This window comes from Colossoma macropomum, unplaced genomic scaffold (genome assembly GCF_904425465.1).
Source record: "Colossoma macropomum unplaced genomic scaffold, Colossoma_macropomum, whole genome shotgun sequence".
Classification (NCBI taxonomy): domain Eukaryota; kingdom Metazoa; phylum Chordata; class Actinopteri; order Characiformes; family Serrasalmidae; genus Colossoma; species Colossoma macropomum.
The window spans coordinates 6,102,933-6,126,039 of record NW_023494806.1 but is presented as its reverse complement, the minus strand read 5'-3'; the positions used below and the strand labels follow the sequence as shown (position 1 = coordinate 6,126,039).

General features: G+C 40.9%; 1 protein-coding gene across 1 annotated transcript in view; it reads right to left on the bottom strand.

Moving 5' to 3' along the window:
• srrm4 (serine/arginine repetitive matrix 4) overlaps positions 1-8,591 on the bottom strand; it is an 84,519-nt gene extending 75,928 nt beyond the window's left edge. Inside the window, exon 1 of the mRNA XM_036599073.1 lies at positions 8,417-8,591. Coding sequence (XP_036454966.1) covers positions 8,417-8,550 — 134 coding nt within the window. The 5' untranslated portion in view covers positions 8,551-8,591. The remainder of the gene's footprint in view (positions 1-8,416) is intronic.
• Between the last annotated feature and the right edge of the window lie 14,516 nt (positions 8,592-23,107).

Genomic DNA, 23,107 nt, shown 5'->3' with positions numbered 1-23,107 from the left:
AACTGTGTGGCCTACAGCGTGCACATGGGGTGGGCCGAGAGACAGAGGTTGAGAAAGAAAGAGAGAGAGAGAGAGAGAAGAGGTTGGGGAGGGGAATAGAAATGAAACAAGAATGAGGCAATGTTTCTGTCTGTTGCCGATCAGGTGCAATTTAAAACAGGCTTCGTCAGTCCTGACTTACAATCAGAACTGTGCGCGAGAACAGGCGTTCGCACGCATAATGACGCCCATGATTGCCAGGGAACGTTCGAGAAGGGACGCCGCATCGCCATCACGCCGAGATGTCATAAATTAACTGGAGTTGATGTGGCAGTGCAGGCTCTTGTAAACACATTTATCTGCGCGCACAATTCATTCTGTTAACATGAGCGGTGTTAAATGCCAAGAGCCCAGTTTAAATGCCAGATTCCATTATTTGATTTATGCATCAGCGTTGACACTTCAGAACTCCTTCACCCCCCTCCTCGTCTTTTTCCTTTTCACCACAAGTTAAATATAGCTGTCAAGGACATGAAAATTGTTCGCAAAGAGCCCATCAAAAAGCCCGCGTTCGCTCTTAGTTGCGTCAGGCGGCCAATTATTCAAACCGATCCTGAAAAGGGAATTTCAAAGGTCGCCTTTTAACGCGCCAAGCCAGCGCCAGGATCTCTCAGCGTCCCCTCACCAAGACTACATGAGTGGTGTTAAATGCTGGGAGTTCAATACCATCTCCCCAGCACTTCACAGCTGCACTTGTCATCGCAACGCCAACGACGCTTTGGACTTACTTCCGCCTAAATAACATGCGCCCAGGCTTTGAAGACCCTTCCTCGGCTCTGGAAGCCTGCGTTGTAATGTTGCAGCGCTTAGATTACAGTGGAATTAGAGAGGAACCCTCGAGGCCTGGCAGCCATATCAGCGTTTCTGCAGCCGCTTCACTAGGAGCCAAAGCCACAGGCCTGACAGAGTCCCCACCCAACCAGCAAGACAACAGCGCTTATGGCAAAAACACAGACATGCAGAGGGGTGTCAGGAGAGTAATAACTAAAGAAGGGGATATTCCAAGTTTCTTAAAGGAACAGCAAAGCCAAAATGCTAATGTGGCTAAGAAAGCTGGGGCTGTATTTCCGATGTTTCTTCCTAAGTTAAGGTCTGACAAGGTCAAGATGAGATCTGCTCACAAATTCAGATTACAGAAGCAAATCTTCTCTTCATTTTAGGAATTGTGTCTGATCTTACTGAGTCTTGTGTTATCTCAATAATATTGATAATCAATTGTTGTGTATCGCTGCTGTCGGAACAAAACCTCGCATCTCCAAAATGGTAACTTTATAGGAGAAGGAAAAAATATACCTTACTTTTAATGTAAGTTAATGAATCCAGACTTTTTTCCCAAGTCATTTTGGGCCGTTTCTTTTGGTCCACTCATCATGAAATTTACAGACAATGTAAAGAACATCAAGCATTTTCAAATCATGTCAAAAACTTAAAAACGACAAAAATTTAGAATTTAGAAGATTTATAAAAAAGTAAAAAAAAAAATGTACTCATAAAACGCTGTCCCACGTTTTCATGTCACTGGCGAAAGTTTTAGTCCATAGATGGAGCCTTATTTTAGCCACGCTCCTGCATTTTAGAGCAAGAAGTGAGGCTGCATCCCTGTCCCTCATGGCCATGTGGTGAGCAGCAACAAAAATATGTATAACAAAATACATTGTTTCATGCTGTAAGCAATATTCCACCCACATCTCATAATCATCATTTCATCATTTACAAAATCATCTTTTTAGGCTTTATTCATTTAATTTTACAAAAAAAACGAGCACCATCTGTACTAAAGCAGTGCTGTGCTTTGTTGTTAGATTATACAAAAACCTCATCAAAAAAAGTCTGTCTTTTAGTTTTTAATTACTTTACACCATTTTAAAACAGCTGCCCTTTATGCTGTATGGACCTTTTGTGATGAAAAGACCAATAGAAATGGCAAAAGTACATTAAAAGTGAAGATTTTTTTTTAATCTCTCCTGTAAAGTACATCTCTGAAACATGAGGTCTTCTTTTGACAGTAACAATATATATTTTTTAGTTTTGTAACACTGTACTTGAAACTTTCTACACAACACTGACATAATCATGCCATAAACATGTCATAGGAGCTTCCATGACAGATTATGTCTAGTAACGTAACAGTGTCAGATTACCATTGCTGGTAATTGTCATGTCAGAATGACAAAATGTTCAACGTCATCACTGCTAACTAGATTTAGAGAAAGTGATCATGTGACATAAACTGTCATAACATCAAACATGAAGACATCTGTCATAACAATTACCAGTAATGGTATAATGACACTGCAATAGTACTAAACCAAACATCTGCCATAACATGTTTATGGAATGGTCATCATTAGGTTGCAGGATTCAAGTGGGTGTTTTTCTGTGGTCAGCATTCCGTTAAAAGCATGTTGAAGTTCCTCTTCTAATGCATCATGATTCAGGAGCATCTCCTGGTCATCTAATCCTTCTCCTCATTGTTTCTTTAATCTAACATCTGCTGGGCTAACAGGTCCCCACCGCCCCCTTTAACCTTTCCCCTGTGGGCCATCTGCTCCCTTGCAACACACACCCACACATGCTCGCCCCCGACTTTGCCCTGTATCTAAAACTCTCTGCATTTTTAATGAGGTTTGTTACTGAGTAGCTGACAGCTTGCAGGCATGCAGTGTTAGTGTGTGAGTGTGGGGCTGGACCCTCCAGCTGAAAGAAGTGAGCCCACCCCTTTGCTCCAGTCAGAGTGCACTGGGGGGTGTGGGGCTCCTAATTACACCCCCACAGGCCTCCAGCACAGCTCAGCCATGCAGATAAAGGAAAGAGGAAGAGAATAGAACAAAAGTAAAGCAGTAAAGCAGGAGGATGAATCAGGGCAACTGAGAGGGACACAATGAACAAGTAGAGGGTGCAAACACACACATCAAACACACATACACACTTGTTTTTATGCAATGTAAAATGGTCTCATAGATTATACAATACACATATACACAATATATATACATATATATATATATATATATATATATATATCACTGCTATCGGAATGAATCTGGTATCTCTAGTTGTTTCGTTTTTCAGTTTTTGACAAATTTGAAAATATCTATTGGCCTTTACATTGTCTGTCAACTTCTTGATGAATGGACCATCAGAAATGACCCAAAATTACTTGGGAAAAAAGTCTGGTTCCATTGACTTACATTACAAGTAGAGTGTGTTTTTTCCTTCTCCTGCAAAGTGCAAAGTTCTCATTTTAGAGATATGAGGTTGGGTTGGAGTATATATATGTATATATTTACTCCAACCAGCCACAACAATAAATTCACCTCCTTGTTTCTACTCTCTTCATCCGTTTTATCAGCTCCACTGACCATATAGGAGCCCTTTTGTAGTTTTACAGTTACAGGTTACAGACTGTAGTCCACCTGTTTCTCTGCATACTTTGTCACCCTGTTCGTCAATGGTCAGGACCCACACAGGACCACAGAGTAGGTATTATTTGGGTGATGGATCATCCTCAGCAGAACTTTCCAAACTTATTCATTTACCTCAGTAACAAAAAACTCTTTTAGTTTTAACAGAATTTCAAATTTCCTATTTTATTATTCTTTAGTATTTATGCTGCTTGTAACCCAAACACTGGCAATGAAAATATGCTGTTATTATGGCCAATAAAGTGCCATGAACTGAAAGAGAGAAAGAGACAGAGAGAGAGAGAGAGAGAGAGAGAGAGAGAGAGAGAGAGAGAAAGAGAGAGAGACTGGAAGACAATCGATGGGGAGATGGAGAGTGAGGAAAACAGAGGCGAAGAATAGAGACTCCAACAGCACTTGTTCTGGTTATAACTGTCCATCATCCAGTGTTTATTCTCTGAGGCTGTTTACTAAAGCCTAATGTTAGCTAATTGTCTAAGAGTGGAGCGGAGAACGAAACTGATGCGTAAAGAAAAACACTGACCACTCTAACAGCGCTTTAGTTTGTGTCCCATCAACAGGGAAAGAGCTACGGTCTGAAATGCGCTTCTCCTGCAGCAAACGCAGCAGGAAAGACCAAACTGGACGTTACTTTGGCGGTCCAGCGTTCAGTGGGATTAGCCTCGTTTATTTGTTTGTAAATGTGGGCGTCCGGCTTACATCAACATCAGTGTCACTCAGAGGCTGCAGGCAGTGCAGACTTATGAATATGTACAGAGTGTGATGGCTGAACAGAGAGAGAGAAAGAGGGAGACTAGAGGAGAATCGATGGAGAGATGGTGAATGAGAGAAAGAGAGGAAAGGAATAGAGACTACAACAGCAAAAGAGATGGAGAAAAGACAGAAAGGGATGGAAAGAGTGGCAGTAAGTGGACTGAGGAAGCACCTAATGTTAGTAAATTGAGGTGAAATATGATTTTATTTGTAAATAATGTGACACAGTCTCTTTCCTGTTCACATACACTTCTTGAATCGGTACCACTTGCCCACCCAGTGCTGAAGCAGCAGCATCAGTAGCCTCCTTTTATTGACGTTCACCCGAGTGTCCAGGGGATGGATCATGTAGTATGCAATCCATTTATCCAATATACAGAATATATGTCTGTAAACATTCCATTAACGTATTACCCATATATCTTACTCACAGTGATTTACTGTATTTGGTCAGTGTAGCATAAGGGGGTCTTGCAAAATGGCTTTAATTGCTATAGCCGTAGTGTTTGGATCTGAATAAGGAAACCCATTCTGGTCACCCATGTGTGTTATCCACTGTGATGTGACTTTAAACGACATATTAAACAAAATCTGATATTTTGTTTTTGAAACACATTGCTGCGTTTCCTTTTTATGACTCTTCAGGTTGCTGGCGTTATTAAATGAAAATGTCTTTACAGCACAGACACAAGCTGAGTCTGTTTACAAAATGTTGCTCATAGAAACCGCGAGAGAAGAAGTGAGACTAATGTTATTTGAGAAATGTGAAAATGTATTGATCTGGTGAAAGCTGTTCATGCTGATTCTGTGTATCAATGAATTCCTACACTAGGAGTGTCAGAGAAGTTCACAAGTCATTTTATGCAAGTTCGAGTCGAGTCATTGCATAGTATAAAAGTAAAGTTCTACTGAAAACCTGTGAGGCTCGACACGAGCCTTTCGTGAAAATCTTCCAGTCTGAAATGATGGAACCGAAGCGCTTCATGCAATAAATCAAGCATTTAAAGGAAAGAGCTTAACAAACTGAAACAGTTGGCTTGAATAAAGTTCGTATTTAAGGGGGAGTCAAAGTAGAGATGTGAGTTCGAGTTAAGTCATGAGTCCAGGAGCTAGCCAGATTAGGGTGAGCCCGAGTTGAGTTGTGAGCCAAGTCTGAGGCAAGTCACAAGTCAGTTGAGGGCAAATCCAAGTCGAGTCACGAGTCAGTTAATGGTGAGTTTGAGTTGAGTCACAAGTCTATTGAGGAGTCAGTGGTCTATTAAGTCTATTAAGTCAGAGTGGACATGCTGTGGACAGTTGTGAGTCAGCTAAAAGTGTGTTTGAGTTGAGCTGTGAGTCAATTAAGGGCCAGATCGAGTCATGAGTCAATCTAGGGCTAGTCAGAGTCGAGTCATGAATTGTTTAAGGGTGAGTCTGAGTTGAGATGCAAATCAGTTGAGGGTGAATCAGAGTCGAGTTGTAAGTCACTTAGGTGCAATTTAGAGTTGAATTACGAGTCAGTTAAGGAAGTTGAGCTGTGAGTTAGTTAAGGATGAATCAGAGTCAAATTGTGAATCAGTTAAGGGAGCCGAGTTGTGAGTCTGTTAAGGACGAATCTGAATCAAGTTGCAAATCAGTTCAGAGAGATAAGTTGTGAGTCAGTTAGCGGCAAGTTCAAGTTGAATCATGTGTCAGTTAAGAGAAATGAGTTGTCAGTCAGTTAAAGGTGAATCAGAGTGGAGTTGTGAGTCATTTCAGGGCGAATCCGAGTGCAGTCACGAGTCATTTATGGGAGGCATGATATGAGTCAGTTAAAGGCGAGTTTGAGTTGAGTCACAAATCAGATAAGGAAGGCAGGTTATGAGTCAATTAAGGGTGAGTTAGAGTTAAGTTGAGAGTCAGCTGAGGGTGAGTTCGAGTCACATGTCAGTTAAGGGTGAGTTTGAGTTTACTCTCGAATCAGTTAAGGGCAAATTTGAGTCGAGTTGTGAATCAGTTAAGGGCAAGTTTGAGTTGAGTCACAAGTCAGATAAAGGAGGCGGGTTATGAGTCAATTAAGGGTGAGTTAGAGTTAAGTTGAGAGTCAGCTGAGGGTGAGTTCGAGTCACATGTCAGTTAAGGGTGAGTTTGAGTCGAGTTTTGAATCAGTTCACAGCAAATTTGAGTCGAGTTGCGAGTCAGTTAAGGGCAAGTTTGAGTTGAGTCACAAGTCAGATAAAGGAGGCGGGTTATGAGTCAATTAAGGGTGAGTTAGAGTTAAGTTGAGAGTCAGCTGAGGGTGAGTTCGAGTCACATGTCAGTTAAGGGTGAGTTTAAGTCGAGTTTTGAATCAGTTCACAGTAAATTTGAGTCGAGTTGCGAGTCAGTTAAGAGTGAGTTTGAGTTGAGCCTCGAATCAGTTATGGGCAAATTTGAGTCGAGTTGTGAGTCAGTTAAGGGCAAGTTTGAGTTAAGTCACAAGTCAGATAAGGGAGGCGGGTTATGGGTAAATTAAGGGTGAGTTAGAGTTAAGTTGAGAGTCAGCGGCGGCCGAGTTCGAGTCACATGTCAGTTAAGCGTGAGTTTGAGCTGAGTCTTCAATCAGTTAACAGTGAATTTGAGTCGAGGTGTGAGTCAGTTATGGGTGAGTGTGAGTCAAATCGTGAGTTAGTTAAGGACAAGTCCAGGTTGAGTTGTGACTCAGTCAACATGTGACACTTGAGTTTGAGTCTCTATCTCTGATGGGAGGTTTTATCTTGCTGGAGGCAGCCCTGCAGAAACGGGAGCCTCTAGCGCTGGACGAACGAGTGTGGTGGTCTTGTTTGTGAAAATAAACAAGTGTGTGTGTGATAAAGGATCAAGCTTTCAGAGATGAGGACCAGCAGGAGGAGAGAAGCAGAGCAGCGGGGAATCACAAACTTCATACAGATACACAGAGCGCCTGCCGGCACCCAGAGACGGTAGTGCAGCATGTACTCACAAACACAGATACACTACCTGTCCAAAAGTTTGTGGACACCTGCTGATCTAGTGTTTCAACTGAAATGAAGGGTATTTATAGGGAATTTCTCCTCCTTTTTTTGCAGTAACAGCCTCTACCCGTCTGGGCAGGTTTACACTAGATGTTGGAACATTGCTGTGAGGATTTACTGAAACTGGATAATTAGTTGTGGGTCACAAAGACGACTCCAGCTCATCCAAAAGGTATTAGATTGAGCTCCATCACTCCCCAGAATGTGGTTCCACTGCTCCACAGCATAATGTGAAATATTTTTGCCCAATGTTAAGCAGGGGCTAGAGGAGTATAAAGCCCCCCAGCAGTGGGCTGTGTAGCAATGGAGCTGCGTTATCTGACGTGATGGAGATCCATCCAATACCTTTGGTATGAGTTGGAGTCCTTGTGTCCTCGGTGGTTCTGTCCCTGACCTCACAGTGTGACCAGTGCCATCAACCATACAGACATATGAACTCTTTATCTCTCTCCCTCATGGAAACATAAAGACATCTCGTGTCACTCTGTCCTTCAGTCAATGTGTGCGTGAATCTCCTTTTCTCTTTCATGCAAACAGGTAGACTTTCTCTCTCTATCTATCTCTCTCTCTCTCTCTCTCCTCTCATCTTTCCTTGGCTCTTTCTCTCTCTGTCCTTCACTCTCTCTGTCTTTGTCTTGTGCTCTGTTTCTGTCTCCCTCTCTCTCCCTCTCTCTCCCATCTCTCTTTGTCCCTCAGTCACTTTCTCCCCATCTCTTTCCCCCTCTCTCTGTCTCTCTGTCCCTCAGTCATTCTTTCTTTTCTCTCTCTCTCTCTTTCTGCCCTCTCTCTGTCCCACAGTCACTCTCTCTCTCTCTCCTCTCTTCTTTCTTTGCCTCTTTCTCTCTCTGTCCTTCACTCTCTCTCTGTCTTTGTCTTGTGCTCTGTTCCTGTCTCTCTCTCTCTCTTTCTCTCTCTCTCTCTCTCTCTCTCTCTCTCTCCCATCTCTTTGTCCCTCAGTCAGTCTCTCTCTTTTTCTCCCTCTCTTTCTACCCTCTCTCTCTCTCTCCATCCCTTTCTCTCCTCCTCTCTCTCGCTGTCCCCCTCTCTCGCTCTGTCTCTCTGTCCCTCACTCTCTCTCTCTCTCTCTGTTTATCTCTCTCTCTCCACGTGCACGCGCGCGCATCTCTGTTCCTCTTACACACACACACACACACTCAGTGAGCTTGTGGAACGCATCGTGTTTAAAGGACTTAAAGGTGTCGAACTCACGCGCTGCTGTGTGCTCGGCGCGCGGCGATGCTCGCGATGATGACGCTCTCAGGCCTGGGCGTGGTTACGGCTCTGCACGCGCCTTTCCACAACTTCTCCAGGAGCTGCTTCTGACCCTGCAGCACGGTGGCCATGGTAACCCCGCGCGGAGGGGGTCAAACCAGTGGGGCAAACAGAGAGAAAAAGAAAAGAAAGAAGAAAAAAAAACTGCACAGGGGAGGAGTGCAGCGAGGCTCGTGCGCGCGGGAGCTGTCCAAGTCCTGAATCCGGCAGCTCTCTGTTCTTCCGCTTCTCCTTTCGTTCTGCTGTTTATCTTTTGTTTTTGTGTTTATTTTATAGTGTAGAGAGCGCGAGGAGACTGGGGTGTAAAGCTCAGCACGCGCCGCCTCCTCAGCGTGTGTTTGAGAGAGCGTGTGTGTGTGTGTTGTTGCGAGCGCGCGCGCGAGAGAGAGTGTGTGGGAGTCCAGCTGATGGAGGCTTGTTTTGTCAGGAGGAGCCAGTGACGTAGAGGAGGAGGAGGAGGAAGAGGAGGAGGAGGAGGAGGGGGTAGAGTGGGATACATACAGACTATCTCTCTCTCTCTCTCTCTCTCTCTCTCTCTCTCTCTCTGTCTGACTCTCCCTCTCTCTCTATCTCTCTCTCTCTCTCTCTCTGTCTGACTCTCCCTCTCTCTCTCTCTCTCTCTCTCTCTCTGTCTGACTCTCTCTCTCTCTCTCTCTCTCTCTCTCTGTCTGACTCTCCCTCTCTCTCTCTCTCTCTCTCTCTCTCTCTCTCTCTCTCTCTCTCTCTCTCTATCTATCTACCTCTACACACACAAGACTGTGCAAAAGTCAGAGACAGAAAAAAGAGACCTCCCTTAATTTCTTTAGTTATTCATTTTTCAGGATATATTTATGATAAACAAGATAATTTACTTGCCTATGGAAGGAGGAAGAGTAAATAAGTGAAATAAGTGCAAAAACAGGAGTTCAGTGGACCTCCTATCAACTTGTTAGCCCACCAAACCTGCCCCCATCAGATAAACAGCACATACAGCTTTTATCTTTGAGAGAGAGGAGAAAATCAAGCTGCTTCAGATCTGAAAACATCCACAGGTGTTTCTGTCCATCCTTCCACTGTGAGAAGATGACTCAGCACTATGGGACCCCCATAGACCCTCACAGAGCAGGTACTATTTGGGTGGTGGATCATTCTCAGCACTGCAGTAACACTGACGTGGTGGTGGTGTGTTAGTGTGTGTTGTGCTGGTACGAGTGGATCAGACACAGCAGTGCTGCTGGAGTTTTTAAACACTGTGTCCACTCACTGTCCACTCTATTAGACACTCCTACCTTGTCAGTCCACCAAGTAGATGTAAAGTCAGAGACGATAGCTCATCTGCTGCTGCACAGTTTGTGTTGGTCATCCTCTAGTCCTTCATCAGTGGTCACAGGACGCTGTTGGCTGGATGTTTGTGACACTGAGGTGTTTAAAAACTCAAACAGCACTGCTGTGTCTGATCCACTCATACCAGCACAACACACAGTAACACACCACCACCATATTGTTCCAACAGCAGCGATATATAGGCTGAAAAATGCATTTGTACTGAAAGGCTGTTTCGGCTGAAAATGAAATAAATGAAATGTTTTCACCCTTTTAAACTTGGGATGAAAAATTGAAAAAAAAGTTGAAAGGTATAAAGTGTCTGTAAAACTGGCTGGACATTCAAATTCAGATGATTATAACAGGAAGAATAAAAAGGAAGGTATCTGTTTGGTCATTCACTGTCCTTCTCACAGTGTTGTATACAGAATGTTACTAATAGGAATGGTATGGAATAAGCTGTTTGAGTTACCCTTTTAAAATCCCAAGTTTGTTACATACTAAGGCTTATTATTCAGTAACTACATGGACTTCAATGCAAACTGGCTACTGGAGTTATTCTTAGGTTATAGAAGCGTGTGATAAAATGTAATAAACTGGCCATTTAGGGAGTTAAATTGGGTCACACTTTGTGTATATAGCATTTGGAAAACCTGAAAGAAGCCTTCCACGGCCACATTTTTGAAATTCCTTCAGCATAATGTGAGTGAGCAGTCAATGCCGGCTATGACTTCCAAAGATATGAAGAAAAAGTCAGTTTGATCAGAGCTGTTGATCCATAACAAATCAATATGTTATCTTTGAGCCCTGACGATGTGTTATTGCCTGCCATAACATATCTAGACACCTATAATTACCATAAATACTGCATCAGTCTACACATCTCAGAACCTAAAAGCAAAGAAATCGCTAGAATTATTAATTCCGTCTGTGGAAGAGTGAGCTGTATTCTGTCTTTACCATCAACCACACCATCAAATGATGTCATGATCGCAAAAATGAGTAATAGTGATGTATCTGTGTTGATGGAGTTCATCACTGTTTTCTTATACCAACACGAGTCCTGCTACCGTTCTGGCATTAACTGCATTCACTGTCTAGCTAAAGGGCAAGAGATCTAGACATAAACAGTTATATAGTTAGACAGCATAACACTGTTGTCGGAACAAAACCTTATATCTCCAGAATGAGACTTTAAAACATACTCTACTGTAAATCAGTCGGACCAGAATTTTTTTCCAAGTAATTTTGGATCATTTCTTTTTGTCCATTCATCATGAAACTTACATAAAATGTAAAGGACAATGTACTTTCAAGTTATGTCAAAGACAAAAATGGAGATTCAACAGAGTAACACTTTACTGTAGGGTGCTGTCCCTAAGGCTATATGACACCTACATAAGCTCATCATGACAGCTGACATAACCTTACATGAATGTTTTATTAATGTTTATAAATGCTTATTCCAACAGATGTCATCTGTCAGAAAGGCTACTTAAGCTAACTTAAATCAAAATTGGCAAATATAAACGTTATAGCGATAGACACCTGTATGAATAAGCGCTTATAAACATGTATGTAGGGTTATGTCAGCTGCCATGACAAGCTTATCGCTGTTGTCAGAGCAAAACCTTGTATGTCCATTTTTGTTGTGTTTCAGTTTTTGACATGATTTGAAAATGCCCATTACTCTTTACATTGTGGGTAAATGCCATGATGAATGGACCAAAGGGAACAGCCCAAAATGACTTGGAAAAAATTCTGGTTCCATTGGCTTACATTAACAGTAAAGCATGTTTTTTCCTTCTCCTGTAAAGTTACCATTTTGGAGATACGAGGTTTTGTTCCAACAGCAGCGATATGTAGGTGTCATGTAGTCTTATGAACAGAATATTACAGTAAAGTGTTACTGGCGACGGCAACAAGTGTGACGCAGATTGAATACTTTCTATTGTTAGTCTTATAGAGAGCATTTAAAGTTCAGATGAATCTCTGATAATTATTCTCTGTCACGGTTGGGGTTTAGTTTAGGGTTACAGTTTGATTTAGGATTAGATTTAGTAAAATCTATTAGATTCACTTACATCTTTCGCATCTAATAGATAAGTAGTTGAATGTTCGTTAAAGACAAAGTGAAAGGATTTGCTGGGAACCTACAGCGGACTCTCAAAATAAACTGTTATCAGTACATTTGAGGCATTTATGGAAACAACTTTCAAAGAATTCTTTACAATTCATCACATTTTAAGTGATCTGCCAGGAACTCCCTTTTTCTTTGGTTTTGTTCATGTTATTGATCATTCTCTCTCTCTCTCTCTCTCTCTCTCTCTCTCTCTCTCTCTCTCTCTCTCTCTCTTTCCCTCGCTCTCTTTCTTTTTTCCTCTTTCCCCTTTCCCCATCTCTACCTCCCCTCTTTCTTTTTTCTTTCTCTTCCTTTCTCACACTCTCTCTTTATGTCTTCCATTTTTTCTTTCTAGTCCTCTCTCCCCTCTATCTCTCTTTCTCTATCTCTTTTCCCCCCTTCTCTCACACACACACACTCTTTCTCTCCCTTTCTCTCCTTTCTCCCTTTCTCTCTCCTTTCCCCCTTTCTCCCTCTTCCCCTTCTTCTTTCTTTCTTTCTTTCTTTTCCCTCTACCCTTTCTCTATCTCCCCTTTTTCTTTTTTATTTCTCTTCCTCTCTCTCTCTCTCCCTCCCTCACTCTTTCTCTCTCTCTCCCTCCCCCCCCATCTTTGACAAAGCTATGTGTCCTGTTCCCTTAATCAGCATAACAATAGATCTGAGGGTGGGCAGCAGACGGAGCAGAGACCCTCCGCTGAGCTTAACACGCACTGCACCTGCACACCCCACCCCACCGCTCACCAGCACTGATCTCACTCTCACACACTTAACTTAGGTCACTCAAACACCCTGCAAAGCCTCTTCTAATATTTAGTATTAATCCATTCATGTGCAACAGCTACATTTTGAATTATAAGTAAAAATGTCCTTTTTTCTAATTGGTGTGAAGTAGTGAAACTGTATATAGTTTAATGATAGTTGTAAATGAGTATAATTGTATTAATTGTATATAGATAAATTACATATAGTTAAATGTTAGTATAGGTGAACAGTTACAGTCACTATCAAAATAATGTTTTAACATTTCTTTTATTTTTATTGCATTTAATTTGAATACACTGAAGTTTTAAGCAGTGTTTCACCTTCTGAGTGCTAATTACCTGGCAGTCAGTCTGAACAGAGCTTGTTCATATACCTCAGTCTTAAAGCCACAGCAACAAAAACAGCCTGTTTAAAACGTCCACTCACTGGCCACTTTATTAGAAACAACTACCTTGTACTTCCACTGACTGGCCACTTTATTAGAAACAACTACCTTGTATTTCCACTAACTGGCCACTTTATTAGAAACAACTACCTTGTATTTCCACTCACTGGCCACTTTATTAGAAACAACTACCTTGTACTTCCACTGACTGGCCACTTTATTAGAAACAACTACCTTGTATTTCCACTGACTGGCCACTTTATTAGAAACAACTACCTTGTACTTCCACTCACTGGCCACTTCATTAGAAACAACTACCTTGTACTTCCACTCACTGGCCACTTTTTAGAAACAACTACCTTGTATTTCCACTCACTGGCCACTTTATTAGAAACAACTACCTTGTATTTCCACTAACTGGCCACTTTATTAGAAACAACTACCTTGTACTTCCACTGACTGGCCACTTTATTAGAAACAACTACCTTGTATTTCCACTCACTGGCCACTTTATTAGAAACATCTACCCTGTACTACCACTTACTGGACATGTTATTGGAAACAACTACCTTGTACTTCCACTCACTGGCCACTTTATTAGAAACAACTACCTTGTACTTCCACTCACTGGCCACTTTATTAGAAACATCTACCCTGTACTACCACTTACTGGACATGTTATTAGAAACAACTACCTTGTACTTCCACTGACTGGCCACTTTATTAGAAACATCTTCCATGTACTTCCACTAACTGGCCACTTTATTAGAAATATCTTCCTTGTACTTCCACTGACTGGCCACTTTATTAGAAACATCTTCCATGTACTTCCACTAACTGGCCACTTTATTAGAAATATCTTCCTTGTACTTCCACTGACTGGCCACTTTATTAGAAACATCTTCCATGTACTTCCACTAACTGGCCACTTTTTTGGAAACAACTACCTTGTATTTCCACTTACTAGACATGTTGTTGGAAACAACAACCTTGTAATTCCACTCACTGGCCACTTTATTAGGATCATCTACCTTGTACTTCCACTGACTGGCCACTTTATTAGAAACAACTACCTTGTACTTCCACTGACTGGCCACTTTATTAGAAACATCTTCCTTGTACTTCCACTGACTGGCCACTTTATTAGAAACATCTTCCTTGTACTTCCACTCACTGGCCACTTTTTTGGAAACAACTACCTTGTATTTCTACTTACTAGACATGTTGTTGGAAACAACTACTTTGTACTTCAACTGACTGGCCACTTTATTAGAAACATCTACCTTGTACTTCCACTTGCTGGCCACTTTATTAGAAACATGTACCCTTTAGGTCCACTATATAGACATTCAGTAATAGAGTGTAGCCCATCTGCTGCTAAGCAATGTATTAGCCATCTCTGCTCAGTAGTACTGTAGATGTGCAGATCTGGTCTGTGTTCAAGTCTTGTTTGAATTTAACTTATAGCCAATTTTCACTTTATAGAAGTCTTAGCAATTCAGCTCTTCATGATGGAAGAGAATGTGAGAGAAGGGATTATAAAAAAAGAAATAAGTGTAATTTCTGTCATGTTATCTGTTCTTCACAGCATACACCACACGCCTGTGATCTCTGTCTCTCTCTCTCACACACACATATACACATACAAACACACACACACACACACACACACACACACACACACACATACACACACACACATTCAAATTCACATGCAGATCTAATAGGTATGCAGAGACACCCAGCTACACTCGCTGCCTTGATTAGTTATGCATATTTTAACCACTAACACGAAACTCAATGTGTAACGCCACCATCCACTTAACGCTAAGTGGAAGCCTCATCAGCGTGCTTTGAATAAAGATTAAGACCAAGCACACTCAAATTAAACCAAATGCCAACGCAAAGCATGTTCAACTAATCAACCAATATGTTTAGGTTATGCTTCAGAATACTGTACGCGCTACCTGATCCTGTTTGTATTCAGTCTGGGACGAAGCGTGAGCGCTGACAGAGTGCCGAGCCAAAGGGATTCAAAAAAAGAAGAAAATAACAAGAAAATCCATCTACAAACCATATAAGACACACATCTCTGTCGAAGCAGGTCAAAGCAGGTCCTCTCCCACATTCAACCAAATAATTATAAACTGATTTTAAAGCTCCATTATTCATTTTTAAGGCTATAAATGCTTTGGCACCTTCATCCATCACAGTGCCTGTCAAAATCAGACCTTAAGCTCATCAAATGCTGCAAATGTCTGCAGTGAAACAGAAAATGTGGTAGAGCTAAGTTTTATTTTTCATCACTCATCAGGATCTTTAAGATACACTCAAAAAATATTTATTCATTTTATTTTTGATTACTTTTTGTCTTTTAACTTCTCTGTTGGTTGTTTTGTGCTTGTTTTCTGTTCACACACACACACACACACACACACACACACATATATATATATATATATATATTATTTTCCAATATGTTAAACTTTTTTAAGTGTCATATTTAACATTAAACATAACATTAAACATATTTAAGTGTTTTCTCAGAGGATGTGGTAACTTATTTCCTCTTAGAAAATCAACAAAACATTTGACTGGTGGTGTTCGAACAAATACACTATATGAACAAAAGTATTGGGGCACCTACACATTACACCTATAGGAGCTTTTATGATATCCCATTCTAAATCCATAGGCATTAATATGGAGTTGGTCCCCCTTTGCAGCTATAACAGTTTCCACTCTTCTGGGAAGCTTTCTACAAGATTTTGGAGTGTCTGTGGGAATTTTTGCCCATTCATCCAGATGAGCATTTGTGAGGTCAGACACTCATGATGGACGAGAGGGCCTGGCTCACAGTCTCTGTTCTAGTTCATCCCAAAGGTGTTCAATGGGGTTGAGGTCAGGGCTCTGTGAGGACCAGTCAAGTTCTTCCACACCAAACTCACCCAGCGAGTCCTTTATGGACCTTGCTTTGTGCGCTGGAGCTCAGTCATGCTGGAACAGAAAAGGTTCTTGCCCAAACTGTTCCCACAAAGTTGGAGGTGTACAATGGTCCAAAATGTCTTGGTCTGCTGAAGCATTAAGATTTCCTTCACTAACTAAGGGTTCTAGGCCAAGCCTTGAAAAACAACCCCACAGCATCATCCCTCCTCCACCAAACTTTACACTTGGCACAATGCAGTCAGGCAGGTAATGTTCTACTGGCATTCACCAAACCCAGACTCATCCATCAGACTGTCAGGTAGAACAGCATATATATATATATATATATATATATATATATATATATATATATATATATATATATATATATATATATACACACACACACATTTTCTGAACTGCTTATCCTTCTGGGTCGTGGGGGCATGCTGGAGTCTATCCCAGTGGTCATTGGGCGGAAGGAAGTTTACACCCTGGACAGCATTCATACATATAGATATAGATATAGATATAGATATAGATATAGTCATATTTATAAAGGAATGAATACATTGAAATTTTCACAAACTGAAAAATGATTATTCTGTGATAGTGGAAATCGTCCACCCCAGACATTATTTAGGCACTCTCAGATGAGCGGATTTGCATTTTTCACGCAGGTGCTACACCAGGTTACATTGAGCCACTTGCAGAAAGAGACTTTAGTATTTTAAACGCACTCTCAGGGGAGCTGGAGAGACTGTGAGACAAGTTTAATGCTGTGCTCGGAGAGGAAGATAAAAAAAGCGCTCATTAGGAAGTGCTGCGTTGTGGATCTGGCAGGCTGAGGCTGTTCTGTTCCGATAACTTATAACATTTCTCTTTCTGATGCTTTAAACAAGCAGGTTTGTTGACCCACAGCCTTTTTCACACAAAATTAAGCTGCATAATCCTGCCCTGCCCGTCATCCTGTGGCATGGATATGCACCACCTGGAGGAGGTGTTGGCAATGTCACCCAAAACAGGCTTTCTAACTGAGTGTGACCTTGCAGTGGAGTGTGGATTTCTCAGTAATGGTAATTAAGGGTTATTTAAAACACATTCTTTCTTATTTTCGTCTCAAATTCTAATCAGTTCTTAGTGCAGTAGGGCTCTCTGCTATCACACCTTGTGGTGGAGAATGAAGCCTGTGAAAGTCTCCTTGACATTATTAGTTCAGCCAGAAATCAAATTTATGCAGGTAACCTCAAATGTAGTCTACTAGCCAAGGCATGTTTGATGCCTGAAGTTTGTTTGTGTTAATGTAGCTATAAAGTAATGGAAGCTGATGACCCACCAATTGGTTTCTGACACTGACAGAATTCAGGCTTCAAGATGGATGGTACTAGAAATTTTAGGTAGGTGATATTCTTTGTCCATTTTTTTAGATATGAGTATGTAAGACTGCGGCACAGTGGCGCGGTGCATGTTCTCCCCCTGTCTGCGTGGGTTTCCTCCGGGTACTCCTGTTTCCTCCCACAGTCCAAAGACAGCAGTCAGGCAAACTGGACATGCTAAATTGCCCCTGAGTGTGAGTGTGTGAGTGAAAGTGTATGTCTTTCTGTCTGCCCTGCGATGGACTGGCGACTTGTCCAGGGTGTATCCTGGCTTCTGCCCAATGACAACTGGGATAGGCTCCAGCACCCCACCGCGACCCAGAAGGATAAGCGGCTTAGATTATGTATGTATGTATGTATCATTCTCAGCACTACAGTAACACTGACGTGGTGGTGGTGTGTTAGTGTGTGTTGTGCTGGTACGAGTGGATCAGACACAGCAGTGCTGCTGGAGTTTTTAAACACTGTGTCCACTCACTGTCCACTCTATTAGACACTCCTACCTTGTCAGTCCACCTTGTAGATGTAAAGTCAGAGACGATAGCTCATCTGCTGCTGCACAGTTTGTGTTGGTCATCCTCTAGTCCTTCATCAGTGGTCACAGGTCGCTGCCCACAGGACGCTGTTGGCTGGATGTTTTTGGTTGGTGGACTATTCTCAGTCCAGCAGTGACACTGAGGTGTTTAAAAACTCCAGCAGCACTGCTGTGTCTGATCCACTCAGACCAGCACAACACACACTAACACACCACCACCATGTGAGTGTTACTACAGTGCTCAAGTGACTCAAAGCCTTAGTCTCTCCATCATGACTGTAATCATGGTAAATGTATGCATCAGTTACCACACAATTTATCAGCTCCTCTGTACCCCATTCATCATTGGTCAGTTTCTAACCACAGAACCACTACTGACCAGGGGAAGGGTTTCTATTATAGTGACCAAGGAGTGTAGTGACAAGGGAAGTTCAGTAGAGATAATGATCAACCTTTCCTGCAGTGTCAGTGTCTGTTCAAAAGATGATGTTCTTCCAGAGATATCCTACTTCAGGCTCGGCTGACTGACAAAATAGATGGAAAGAAAAAATGACACGGAAGTCAGTTATCTTCACACACCGATGGCAGACAACAGAGCTTACACTCTCTCTATCCCGCTCCTTGGTGGTGTATGGAGTTAATACAACCTGTCCCTGTCATCGCATCCCAGCCTCCTCCTCCTCCTCTTCATCCATCGCCATAGAAACCACTCTGCTTTCTCGTCAGGAGATGAAACGGAGTTGTACCCGACTGTCCAATCATGTCGCTTTTTGTGTAATTCCAACAGTCAACACGTCGGGAGGCAGCACAGAGGTTGATGTGAATGAGGGGGAGAAAAAAAGACGGCTTCAATAAATCACAGACATAAACAAAACAGCATTAAAATGTCAGTCTGAAGATGCAGACTGCGAAGAGACTGCGAAGAGTTTTTGGTCATGTTTATTTGGCACTTTTCTGTGTGTCTGCCAGTAAACGCACAGATTATTTTATACAATGGGGGGTATTTGTAGGCACGTATATGTTATAATAAGAAGTATGTCCCCTAATCCCCTAAAAATATTATATTGAAGTACTTGTAATGGGTAACACCTCTGCCTTCTATGCTGTAGACTGGGGTTCAATCCCCTGCCTGGGCAAGCACCCTACACTGGTACACTGTACCAATAAGAGTCCTTGGGCAAGACTCCTAACACTACCTTAGCCTACCTGTGTAAAATAATCAAATTTTAAGTAGCTCTGGATTAGAGTGTCTGCCAAAATGCCACAAACATACAACTCTGGTTCCATTGACTTAATTAAAATAAAGGAAGTTTTTTCATTTTCCTGTAAAGTTACCATTTTGGAGATACAAGGTTTTCTTCAGACAACAGCGATATATATATATATATATATATATATATATATATATATATATATATATATATATACACACCTATATGTTGTATGTCCCATAATACTTTAATTACCTACATGTAAGAACAATGTGAAATAACAACGTCCCATCTATATATATATACACATATAGGTGTGTGTGTGGGTGTTGTTATGGTTGTTATAACAACCTATACATGACAACATAAGAATTTTCAATAATTCTTGGCCTAAAAGAAATGGTTTTGCCCTTTCAGTTTCAAATACACACACGCACACATGCACACACACACACACACACACACACACACACACACTCATGGTGACATTTCTTTCTTTGTGAGATCACTCAAGCAGATGCACATTGACAGAATCAAAGGCTATTTTATTGGCCGTTATAGGTGCTGTAATCTGTATGTGCACATGTCTGTGCTGTCCACTTGTTAACTCATTTCTCCTTCATGAAGGATAACTTATTTGTGTATTATGTAAATCAACACTGTGTTAAATGTACTCCAGTGTAAATAGTGTTGTCAGGCCAATTTAATTTCATGCCTCACGTTGGGTCAAGATCTAACACCCCTCCCTCCCCGTTTAGGCTGCCCAAAATGCAATTAATTTGCTGAAAATTAGCCTGGATGAAACTAATTACATACATGATTAAATCAATGTGGAGAGACAGACAGAACTAGTTTGTGTCATTGCAACGTCCTTACCACCAAACCCGCTCTACTTCAGTTAAATTCCTCACCAGAGGCAAACGTCCTTCTTCCAAACGGATGCAGGAGGACGACCTATATGGGATCAATAGGCCTTATCCTCATGATTACGAGTGATCTCTATCAAAATGAACAAATTAAATCGTAGCTGAAGGCAGTTAGTTAATGAACTGTTTCATTCTTTCAGTCAGATGGGCCACTGGGTGACTGCAGTAGTCTTGCTGTTTCTGCACTGGGTGTCGTACATGACTGTGAAAAAGTATTCAACTTTACTTAAAAAGTAACCTGGCTGTCTTCAAATTTTTATTTCATTGAACTTCAAGTTGACAGAATGTAAATCACCAATTATTGTTATTTTTCACCTACTATGAGAAGCTTATTAACTCAAGGTTTTAAGACAAACAGCTTGCTTACTTTATAAGGTTAAAAAAAATAATAATAAAATGTATAATTCCAGATATAAACATGCTGGATATACACTCACCTATGACCACCTCACAACAATTGAATTCTGTTTTAATGTTTGCATGGACCGCTGAGTGTAATGATGGATGGGACCAGGCATCAGCAGTTATATGAAGTTAATGACTCAAAACAATACTAAACATGCCTTACATAAGCACCTGGTTCCGTTTCTGGTTCTGTTATTTTCTTGACCACTAGAACGTCATCTCAAACCATATTGTAATGAGACAGAGTTAGTCAGACTCGTGCAGGTAAAATGAACAAAAGAGGCTTTACTGGTTTGCATGAGATCCAAATTCATGGTCAAAAAACAGGCAAAGGTCAGATCCAAAATAAGCCACATACAACAACGAACAAACATAGCGAACGATATGTCCAGGCAAGCAAAATCCAAAAGGGAACAGGCAAAAAGGCAGAGTCGAAAAAGGACAGAAGGTCAGTCAAAAACACAGGAAGTCAGCCAGGTCATGGAAAAGAACGCTCAGTAGCTCTGTGAAAGAAGCAATATCTCACACAGAGCTAAGCTAAAGCCTGGGCTTACATACTAAACTGAACTAATCACATGATATACAGAAGCAGGTGAAACAAATCAACAGTCAGGCAAGGCAGATCTCTGATACGTGGATTGGTGTGACGTCACAGTCACATGTTCATAATCGTATGGTAACAATAGTGCACCACCGTTAGGAGCACATTCATTATCATATACATATAGTGTAGTAGTGTGCGGTTCGAGACGCAGCTCTAGACTGATCAGATAGCTGACAGGCCAGCAGGCTCCTTTTTAATATTTAGTGGCTTTGCATTTATTGAAGCATTCATTGTAGCACTTTTTTCCAGATTGTCATACCAGCACTTTGAAAAACATTATGCCTTATATCTATGGTTATGAATAAGAGGCAAACATCAGCCTCATTTAAGCAACTAATATTGATTTGCTTATATGGCTGGTAGTGTTGTAGTACTCAAGTCCAGTGTTGGTCTTGAGACGGGTCTCAGGACTGTAAATGAGTGGCCTCAATCTCGGTCTCGACATAACTTAGACTTGATCTTGTCCAGTTTTGGGGTAAAGTGGACAAGCCAAGTGTGAAGCCTCTGTAACTGAAAACTGAACTTTTTTCAGTCATTATTGAATATCAACAAAACCTTCAAGCAGAATAAACATTGCTTTTTGTACATGTTTAAATAAAATCTATTCGCCGCTGACTGAGGATCTAATTGATCGTTCTATGGTGGCTTAACTGGGTATTATTTGTTTGTTGATGTTCATTGGTTCCAAAATTCAAACATCCCCTAAGGGCAGATCAGAAAGTTATAATAACAGTGTTTTTATTTATTAATAATAATAATAATAATAATAATAATGGATGTATTTTGTTTGGTTTATATTCAGTTTGGCGTTTTGCTGGTGATTCTGAATAAGTTTTAGAGAAGAAAGACAGAGGATCACCACATTATCATTTGCTTCTAATGAGTCTAGGGACAAGGCAAATGTGGATTAAGATTATAATATAATAATTAATAATATTCCGTAATGTTTTTTCATGTAATGATATATTTTTTCAAAATATATGACACAATAAAATATTATTTATTAATATACATATCATGTATCATGTATAATGAAAAATTATAAGAGACAATGAACTACCAACAAAGTCTGTTTTTCCCTTTTCTTCTTTTTATTTTTTATATTCTAAAAAAATCTTAATCTAATCTTGGCCTTTTTCTCAGGCTCAACAGCTACCTTGGTCTTGATTAGGACTCAATGTGTCCAGGTCTCGGTCTTGACTTGGATTCGCCTTTAGTGGTCTTGACATCTTGACCACAGCAGTAGCACCTGGTGAATACTGATGCAGGTCAATATTTAGAAAGTGTTGAAATTTGTTTATTGATTGTGTTGATTCATGCATTTTACTGGTATTAAGCAAATTCAATAGTTCTCTGTGTGGCTTGTTAGCTTGATGCTAACATAACACAGGAAGAGATGTTAGCATTAATTAACATTATTGTTGAATATTTTCTGCATTAGATATTGTTGTGATATTTTCACAATTATATGAAAATCATTTTAAAATTTCATGAAACAAATACAATATACAATGATGTGCGACGGCAAGTTCTTGTTCTAATCAGAGAGCAAATCACTGAAATGCACGGCCTCTCCTGGCTTCTATTTTTAATCCTTGTGCAAACAGGATAGATTCTCAGACTCTGATTTCTTTGGCAAAGTGTTTTATTTTGGCTGTTGCTATCTCCCTAACTGCTGTCCACATCTAACAAACTGATGTACAGTTGTAATTCTACAATCGAAGACGCTGTTCTGCAGCTTAACAGCATTTTAAAACTGCTTGCAATAAGCAGTTCAAGCTCAATGCAAAGCTGGCAAAGCTTATTTGATCATATCGCTTTGCAGTGACTGAGTCAGAAATTTCCCTCGGTTCTCATGGCCGTCAGCAGCACGGGCAGTAAGATTTACACTTTGTTGTCTGTGGTCGTGCATGCAGTCATCCAATTACAAGCCATTTATTATCCCGTCTGTATGAAAGTTTCAAAATTCAATTAGAAAAGTGCTGAATCTGACGACTCTATGAATGCGCTGTAATGGATTGCTCATTGTGGTGCGTGGAGTGCTGTTTTTGTGAATTGCAAAGCGAGCATTTTTG